The sequence below is a fragment of the Olea europaea genome, unplaced genomic scaffold (assembly GCF_002742605.1).
Source record: "Olea europaea var. sylvestris unplaced genomic scaffold, O_europaea_v1 scaffold1107, whole genome shotgun sequence".
In the NCBI taxonomy this organism is placed as follows: Eukaryota; Viridiplantae; Streptophyta; class Magnoliopsida; order Lamiales; family Oleaceae; genus Olea; species Olea europaea.
The window spans coordinates 519,500-528,367 of record NW_019228437.1 but is presented as its reverse complement, the minus strand read 5'-3'; the positions used below and the strand labels follow the sequence as shown (position 1 = coordinate 528,367).

General features: G+C 35.3%; 1 protein-coding gene across 5 annotated transcripts; it reads right to left on the bottom strand.

The window, feature by feature from the left end:
• Nucleotides 1–1,434: 1,434 nt before the first annotated feature.
• Nucleotides 1,435–8,603, bottom strand: LOC111373286 (superoxide dismutase [Cu-Zn] 2-like). Of its 5 annotated transcripts, XR_002698933.1 has the most exons (8): nt 8,476–8,603; nt 8,222–8,323; nt 7,439–7,534; nt 7,321–7,352; nt 6,479–6,554; nt 6,239–6,292; nt 2,031–2,156; nt 1,435–1,453 (listed from the first exon to the last, which is right to left on the bottom strand). XR_002698933.1 is itself a non-coding variant. In XM_022995795.1 (7 exons), exons 1-7 carry the CDS (start codon nt 8,558–8,560, stop codon nt 2,160–2,162), a joined length of 453 nt encoding a protein of 150 aa, XP_022851563.1. In that variant the 5' UTR covers nt 8,561–8,603; the 3' UTR covers nt 1,861–2,159. The 5 variants fall into 5 exon arrangements, 4 of the variants coding, with proteins under 4 accessions (XP_022851564.1, XP_022851563.1, XP_022851562.1 ...); XM_022995795.1 differs by lacking the exon at nt 1,435–1,453 and having other exon boundaries at nt 1,861–2,167; XM_022995794.1 differs by lacking the exon at nt 1,435–1,453 and having other exon boundaries at nt 1,861–2,156.
• Between the last annotated feature and the right edge of the window lie 265 nt (nt 8,604–8,868).

The following is an 8,868-nucleotide window of genomic DNA, read 5'->3' as shown; positions in this document are numbered from 1 at the left end:
AAATTCATCGATTGAAGTGAAAAGCTAAATGGACGAAATCCAAAGTTTGGATACCAAATTAAATATATCCAACAGTTGATTCAGACTATAAAATGATAAATGAAGATCAAATAGTATCAACTGAATGTAATTAAAAGTCAAATGAATGAATTATAGTCAAGTATTTTCATAAATCAATTTCTAGCTGCACGGGTTATGCTCTTGATTCAGCCTTAAATTTAAACTCATTTGTGGCATAGAAAATGCTCCAATTGAAAAAATAAATGATATTTTTAGAAGGACTGTAGCCTTTTAATTAGCATTCCAATGCACTTTGAATTGTCTCAATTGAAAGAGAAAAATATGACAAAAATATTGACAGATACTTAGAGACGTAACCCCACAGAGTCTGCACGAGGGTGTGTACCATTCTCGTGCAAGGATAAGTTTTTAGCTACCTGCAGTCGATTTTTATATTCCGCAAGTGTATGGAGAGTAACAAGCAATAAAGTAGATCTAAGGGTCCAAATATCGTTACTACAATGACTACTACTTAACAATTGGTTTAATTTTTACTAACTTTAATTTGATCGAAACAAATAATAAGTTTTGTGATTGGTTTATAAATTATTTTAACTCAAAATTGAATTCCTTTTGACGTACACTTCCATTAGAATTTTTCAATTGCTTCAACAATGAATTCAGGTCATACCCAAATTCTAACACCATTCTCAAGTCATAATTCGAATGACCAAGATCTTTGATCTAGAATTTTTAACTAGAAGACTAGAATCCCTTTCAATCTCTTTATTTCTTCAAATTTTCTTCCTCTTAGAATAATACCATTATTAGAATAATCCCTTTACGAACTCTAGAATAAGAGGGAGAGTTGGTGCTCAGCACTCTGTTCCAGATACTTTTAGAGGCTAAATCTTAGTTCATCTAGCTCGCTTCAAACTGCCTGGAATGACTTTGGGACGAGAAAGGAAATCAAGGAAAAGTCCCTTAATTTTTTCCAACAGAATTGTTATCGTCTTCACTCCATCTATTCACTTATCCTTACCTCTAAAAGTGACAGTTGGAATAATAGCATGGTAATAAGGGTCTTCTATGTTTTCTTCAAGGCATTGTTATAATTACGCATCCACTAATTTATTGTGCAAATACCAGAATGCTTTAATAGTTTCTGGATGTTTTAGGACAACAATATGGTGTGACTATTGTCTGTCAATAATTTTGAACAACAATAAATGAAAACGGTTGTCATCCTTTCTTATTTCGGTCTTTTCCTCCCAAAGTTGCATGAATAGAGATAAAAATATCTTCTGGCATTTTATGAATTCTTATATTAAGGCTTCTGGATGGCTCTTTATTAGTTTATTCCTGGAGGTTTCTTTTAGATTTTTGCTTGTGATTTCAAGCAGAGCCAGCCCTGACAATTTGGAGGCCCTAAGCGACAAATTATGTTGAGGCCCTGTACTTTTTTTTTCACGTATAGCAATATTTGAATAAAAAAATACATCTATATTTAAATGAAAATATTTTTTTGATAGGTATTTAAATGAAAATTTTGTACAATCTAAAAGATAGAATTGCTAAATAAAATATCACTTACAACCCAAGAGATTAGACTAGCATACATTATATTTAGTATTCTCACGTTTTGAGATGCATTATTAGTAATCAAACAACTCAAATAATGAACATCAGTTTCAACTCCAAAGATAAAAAAAAAATTCTTTGCCATAATAGTAGCAAAACTTTAAGAAAGGACTGCATTAACTATAGTCTCTAGTCTCTCCCTTTCCCTCTTCCCAGCAACAAGGGACCCAATATTTCCTTCCCACCCAACAATATCAAATAATTATTTAAGAAAACATGGAAACATTTAAAAGTAAATTAACGTGAATCTCAGCTAGTAATTTAAAGCTTATCGCAAAATCAGATTTTGAACTTATAAACAAACAACAGAATGAGGCATGACTATATTTGAGAGCCACTGTATGTCTATCTACTCTCATTGGTAAAATTAGCACACGGGCATCATATACCTGGATTTTCAGCAAAGCATCACTAGAAATAGTACAAGAATTTCCTGAAGTCGAAGGATGCATATTTAAATCCATTGATGCAGCATGTCCCGGCAAATGATGACCTTCCAACTCCTCAGATACTCCCTGTCAAGGTTCTATAGCTAACAAGGTGAGCAAAAGGGTGTGATTGAATTGCCCCCATTTACATTGAAATTTTGTGAGAAAAAATATTTTTTATTGGTTAAGAAACTGCAATTCTTTAGATATCAAACACTAATACAGTAAGTAGATAAAGAAATACAACAAGTGCACAATAGCCAACATCAAACCTTGGGAAAATAAAAAATGGATCCTATCCTCGTTCACTTTTACAATTCTACTCTTCCTTGGAGAATGTTTCAGATCTCAATTCCAACCTTGTATAAACATTTCTGACCTTTTCTCCCCCTATCTCTATACTAAACCATGATTGCACTGTTTATTTAACTCAGATATTACCAAAAAAAATTGAAAAAGGAATTAGAAGATTAGAAGAAGAAGACAAAAAATAAAAAATAAATCTTTCTGGTCGAGACATTTAGCTATTTAACATCAAACTAAACACAAACAAAAGATCAATCCGAGGCTAAAACAATTGAAAACCTATCCTTTCGATCTATTATCTCTGTTTCCTATCAAAACAAGCAAAATAGAGATTTTAATGGTGGCGCATAAAGAGGAGAAAAGGACCTGATATGACATAAAAAAAGGAATCCGGTGTGCGAGAGGCGGAGATTGGGATTTTCCACTGCAGATTTGGTCAGTTGGTGCTGGAAATTTTGGAAGCGGGAGCTGGAAGTCTAATTGATTACCTTTTGCCATTTGAAACAGATACGGTTTAATTGTGAGAATCTGCTGAATTTGGACGCCCTGGGCCCAAGCCGAAATCTGGAGGCCCTGGGCGTTCGCCTAGGTGGCTTGGTCCCAGGGCCGGGCCTAATTTCAAGAAATTCCATTGTAAGGTTTGTTATGCCTCATCTATAAGACCCCCAAATGTCCTACTTGGCTAGCAACCATGGGGCCACACAAATCACCGCCAGGCTGAACCTCTTTAGGGTGGTCGAGCCAATATGTCTATTGACCCTCCACTAGCTAACCCTATGAGGATGAGCCGAACCACAGTAGAGGAGAAACTGTGAAGTGAATTAAGAACAAGATTTCTTAAACAATCTATGGTATGTGATTGATGTGACAATTCATTGTTGTCGTCGCCACTTCAAATCCACTAGGTTGAGTCTAAAGTTGCAAGCTAGGCATTTTGGATAAAAAAAAATGTGGTATTGTAATGCTTACGATCGATTTATGTTTCCAACAAGAGACTAGTTACACGGATGCAGTCATGTGCCTCTTCATCCAACGGTTCTTGCTGAACTCCTTTTACTATAAAAGCTCACACTTAATGTCATTTCAAATGTAATGTAAGTTTAGATTCTAACACTGTAACTTTTCCATATTACTATTCTATTTGTTAGTTCCTAAAGCCGACTCTCTTTTTATATTGAAAGCTCACGTTTAAAGCTCCCCACACTCATATATTCTTTCTTCTCCAATTGACTTGATTGTTGAAGTGGGTGCGGCCAACTCCACCCCCATTAGAGGAGACCACATGTGGTTAACAGTTTGTTCAAGTATGCAAAAACAAGGCTTGCATGGACATAAGAGGCCTTGGGATTTGTTAGCCATGTTGGAGATACATTTTTTTGGATCAACAAGGTTGTTCCTATGTTTGATTACTTTTTTAGAATTATATTTTTTGATTTTTTGATTTTTTTTTTTGGGACGACGCTTTTTTTTTCAGTGTGTTTACAAATGTTGCTATGATGTCATATCCTACTGTAATGATGACGACGAAACTCATCTTGCTTTGATGTGATTGTCAGCACAAATTTGTATCTTGGTACACTCGCCGAACACCAGGAGCTAGAACTCAAACATCAGATGAGGACAATGTAAAGATCATAGGATTTATCACTGTAAGTCTTCTCTCTCTTAAACTCAAATGCATTCAAGAGAAAAATTTGCCCAGATTTTAGCCTTTCACCTTAATGTGAGCACTGAGCAAAGATTAGGCCCATAAGTTTCAGTTCTACCGAGTGGATTAATGCATTAATCAATTCATTAAATTTCTACCTACTGGATTAATGCATCAATCTTACAGTTTAAAGTTGATTGCTCATAGGTTGAAAGTATCTGGATCTGTTACTGCCTGTTTGCTCGGCCCTCCACAATGCTAAGTCCATCCGATTTACATATTTTCAAGGAGGGTATTCGTCCATTGCGGGAGGTATGATTTGCAGCTTTGAGTCAGCGAATTGTTTTCTTCTGTCTTTGTTTTACTTTCTTTAGCAAGTCTTTTATAGATGATCTACCTTTTCATGAGTTACTTTCCTTTTATCAGGATTCTGAAAATGGATTATTAGATTTAAAAAGTCTGTCTCAGGTGCTTTTAGGACGACCTGGTATGAGAAAAATTGCGCAACAATGGATTTCATGTCATCTGGCTCTGCGATATTATCTTCTTTCAGTTCAATACTTCTGTCCAGTTGTCTCTCTACTTTCTGTTTTTGTTTCGTTTGCCTCCATGTCCTTGAATTAACCGATTGCGAGAAAACATAATTCTTCTACAACAATACTAGATGTACACCCCGACTGATAGTTCTCTAATAGGGGGTGGGTCCGCAATTATCTAGAGAGTTGTCAAACTAAGTGTAGCATTTTTCATTTTTCTATTATCTGTGCAACATCTTTGAACCTTGTCTTATCAATTTTACTAAAGTCAACGAGGTCTCGCTTTCTCTCTCTGTGTGTGCGTGTGAGCGTTTGGAAAGGGAGCGATAAATATTTGCCGACATCCGGAGGATGTATTGAGCGGCAATGCATCTGATGATGAGGTCAGTAGTTTTTAGTTTGTCATTGTCTCGTTGACTTCGGTTTATTTTTAGCAGGCGGCAATGGATTCTATCAAGCGACACCTCAAGCATCCCCATAGCTAATGGAATACAAACCCCATGATGCTTCACTTCGCCACAACTCATCATATACCAACACTTACCTCAGAGGATAGAACACCAGACCTCTTCATGCACGTGTAGCAGCAATGAAATTTCTACATTTGGAAATGGCTTTCTTTACCCTCTCTGTTTGTTGTGATAAATCTCTACCATCCACATCGTTTTGGTCATTCTAGTTCGAGATTTTAACAATTTTTATATTCTGCTTCTTCCTTATTAGCTCGGGACATGACCCCTAGGGAGTTTTTACCTTTTCTGGCCATTCTTGGTTGTGTAAATATACATGACGCCTTGTGATTCAATCGGTAAAACTGAGTTTCTTATGTGACAAAAAGATAAACGGCTGCATGGAGAAAAGGAAATCCAATATTATTATATCATCAGATTCAGACATTGTACACGTCAAGAGAGTGATGCTCAGATATCCCAACATGTGATAAAGACTGTAGCATGTTTGGCTCAAGCCTATAAGCACCTTAAAAGCTTAGCTTATTTTGATTGAGACTACAATCTTGACAACTGCTAAACAGATGATTGAAGTCCAATGATACCTGCCAAAAGTGCAAATAAATAATGTAAGCACTAAAGGATATATTACTTAAGCCAATGCAGCACTTCAACGAGACATACTATGCCCTTATTTGATTGCCATTATAAAGAGAAATAGGGGAAAAAATAATGTTTTGAATAGTGATTTTTCCCTTTTTTTTTCGTTTTTTTTTTGGGAGAATATATGGTTAATAAGTAAAGAAAAATTTTGGATTTACATGCAGAATATTGTATTGTGTGAATGTGAGATTGAAAATAATTATGAGAAATAAAGAGTTTTAATTTAAAGAGAGTCAAACGGGGCTATGTAAGATCCATTGTGGCAATACAAGCATGAATGGTAAATGGTAACAGGTAATGTTCTGCTAAAAAATGATGATGGAACTTCTTCCTTCCCCTCTCTTCCTACTCACCCCCATTTTCCTCTTCTTACTGATCTTCACTGTCATTTCTCAATAACAATATATCCATTAGGTGCCATGATGGAACTTACCAAAGTGCTCTTGTGATAATCTATAGGCTACATTGATGTAGTAAATCGCACCGCTGACTATTTTTAGAATCAAACAGAGTTCCCCTAAACCAATGCAAGGAGAAATAAATTAGTACACAAGTAAAAAGAATTACCACATCCAACTCTGGCACCCGCGTTCCCTGTGGTCTTGCTAAGTTCATGTCCACCTGTTGCACAGCCCAATCAATCAGTTGACACTTGATAACCAACAAATGGCAAAGTATAGATGCAAGACAAATGAAATAGACTGCTCGGAACAGAGTAAAAAGTCAAAATATTCTCAAGGTCAATGTGCAGGTCTATAGAGAGACCAAAATAAAGAATATCATCATTGATACTTTCTAGAAAGATACCTCTTCCTAGGTCATCAGGATCAGCATGCACAACAACAGCTCTTCCCAAAATCGAATGCTGACCAGTTAGTGGAATCTGTAAATAAAAACAGTTCAAGTAATTCCAGAATTACATATATGCCCTCGTTTGAGCCCCATTTTTTTAAAATACAGTTTTCTCTCTCTCTCTCTCTCTCTCATTTTCAACCACACATTCTTTAATAAAATAATATTATATGCAAATCCAAAACTTTTTCTTATTTTTAAATCACACATTCTCTATTAATTTACGATTCCAAAATGCATTCTAGGAAAATAATGTGGCTCAAACAGGCCATAATACAAGCCATCAACACTAGGAGGTTCTTATGCATCATTTAACAGTATCTACTGTCTAGAATATCTATAATCTCATCTTCACGTCACATAGGACCATTTGAAATACATTGCACAGCAATATTATCAAGGTCTAGAACACAGTTTGCCTCCTCAAGGCAGTAACTTTAGGAGGGGTCAACTACTTAACTAAGTCACCAGTATTAACTTCATAACCTGAAACACTTTAATCATAACCACACAGAATCAGTACAAGTCAGCCAACTCCCAAAATGAAGCTTTCAACATCTGGCTATTCTATACAACTACATAACCCAACAAAACATGCTTGGAGCCAATATTTATGCCATGAACTTACTGTGCTTTTTTTTTTTTTTTCATTCAAAATCCTATCCTTTTTTGAGTAAGGTTGTTCTATAAAATTATGACCATTATATTTTGACATTAATAACTGTATACCGAAAACTATTTTATATATTAAATTGCTAAATTTTGAAATTACAACAAAAGTAACCACTGTGGCACACCTGCTTGTCTGTAATTGAAATCTCAGCAGTCCCTGCAATGAAAAATTAAACTAAAAACTGCCTGATAATTATTTGATCCATTCAATTCTTAAAATATAGCATTGAATACATAACAAACCATCTGAACCAGCCACTATATTTCCCAGATCACCGGCATGACGTTCGTCATCAATTGGAGCTCCATGATCCCTCTTTACGGGATTATAGTGGGGTCCTGAAAAGGGCAAGTATCACCAGTATTAGACATTCAGATCTTAATCACTTCTATGAAAGCCTAATTCCTGAAAACCACCAATGGAATTTGAAAAAGAAAAAAAATTAAAAAATTAAAAAACAAACAAACAAACAAACAAACAAACATGTTTGCTCTTTTAGGGGAAGGTCAGTTGAACTATGTTAATAAGGTTCTTCTGAAAATAGAAACAAATTGCAAAAGAAATCGTAAATTCCTAATATTAGTGACTTAAGGAGATGCTGTATTACACAGGATCATGTCGTGGATCCAACTACAAGCATCCTTTGCCCCCTCATTCTTCGAGAATCAGAAAGACCATTGAATTTATCTCAATTTTAGATAGACTTCAAAGTGGCTTTATTTCATTATATTCTCCCAAATCCCCGAATTTATTGAATATCTGTATCAAAAATGGCTCGAATAAACGAAAGATGAAACAGGATGCCCTGCATAACTTCCTGAAGCATTTCCCATACAAACCTTTTTCTTTCCCGAATTTTAATCATTCCAAAACTTCCATAATCTCTTCCTAAACCAGACATGAATATTTCAATTCATTTGGCAGGCAATAGGCCCACCCCATGTTCAGTGAGCTTGAATGTTTATTCTGTATTCCCTTGAGTGTTAAATTATAGAAAATAGATGGCAAGAATAGAGACTAGTTACCAGTTGAATTGCAGCCATTGGTGGTGTCGCCAAGAGCGTGAATATGGAAACCATGGAGGCCAGGACTGAGTCCACTAATTCGTCCTTTGACATGGGTTGCTCCTGTACACCACCATACAAATTACAATTATTCATTTGATTGTGGTACTGGGTTCTGTCAGCATATGTGTGTGTGGTAACAAGAAATTAACATGTATCAGTGGTTATTTTGAATTGAAATGATCATAAACGGAAAGCGAAATTGAATTACTGACCAGTGGGAAGTTGTTGAAGAAATTGAAGGGTGCCTTTGATATTGTTATCGCCGGCGATAATGGCCACCGCTTTAATTGTGCCCATTTGGCTTCCTCCTCATCTTTTTCCTCCTCTTTAGTTTATATAAATTATTTTGTTCATTTAGACCTTGTTGAAATTATTTTGTTCATTTAGACCTTGTTGGAAAAATTTATTTTTTCAAAATCCATTTTTAATTACATATTTTTTAATAAAATAATATTACACATAAATCTAATTTTTTTTTTAAAGTTTTTAACCACTCATTCTCCGTAAATCACTCTTTCAAAAATGCACTCTTTCTTTTAAAATGGAGAACAAATTACATTAAACACCTACTTTGCACACGAAGTCCTTTTCACATTTTTCTTTCC

Excerpts from the sequence above, each read along its gene's own strand:
- LOC111373286 (XM_022995793.1), bottom strand. The coding sequence starts at position 8,560 with ATGGGCACAATTAAAGCGGTGGCCATTATCGCCGGCGATAACAATATC. Across the intron at positions 8,324-8,475 it reads TCTTCAACAACTTCCCACTG|GAGCAACCCATGTCAAAGGA; the intron begins GTCAGTAATTCA and ends GGTGGTGTACAG. Across the intron at positions 7,353-7,438 it reads TATAGTGGCTGGTTCAGATG|GGACTGCTGAGATTTCAATT; the intron begins GTTTGTTATGTA and ends TTTTCATTGCAG.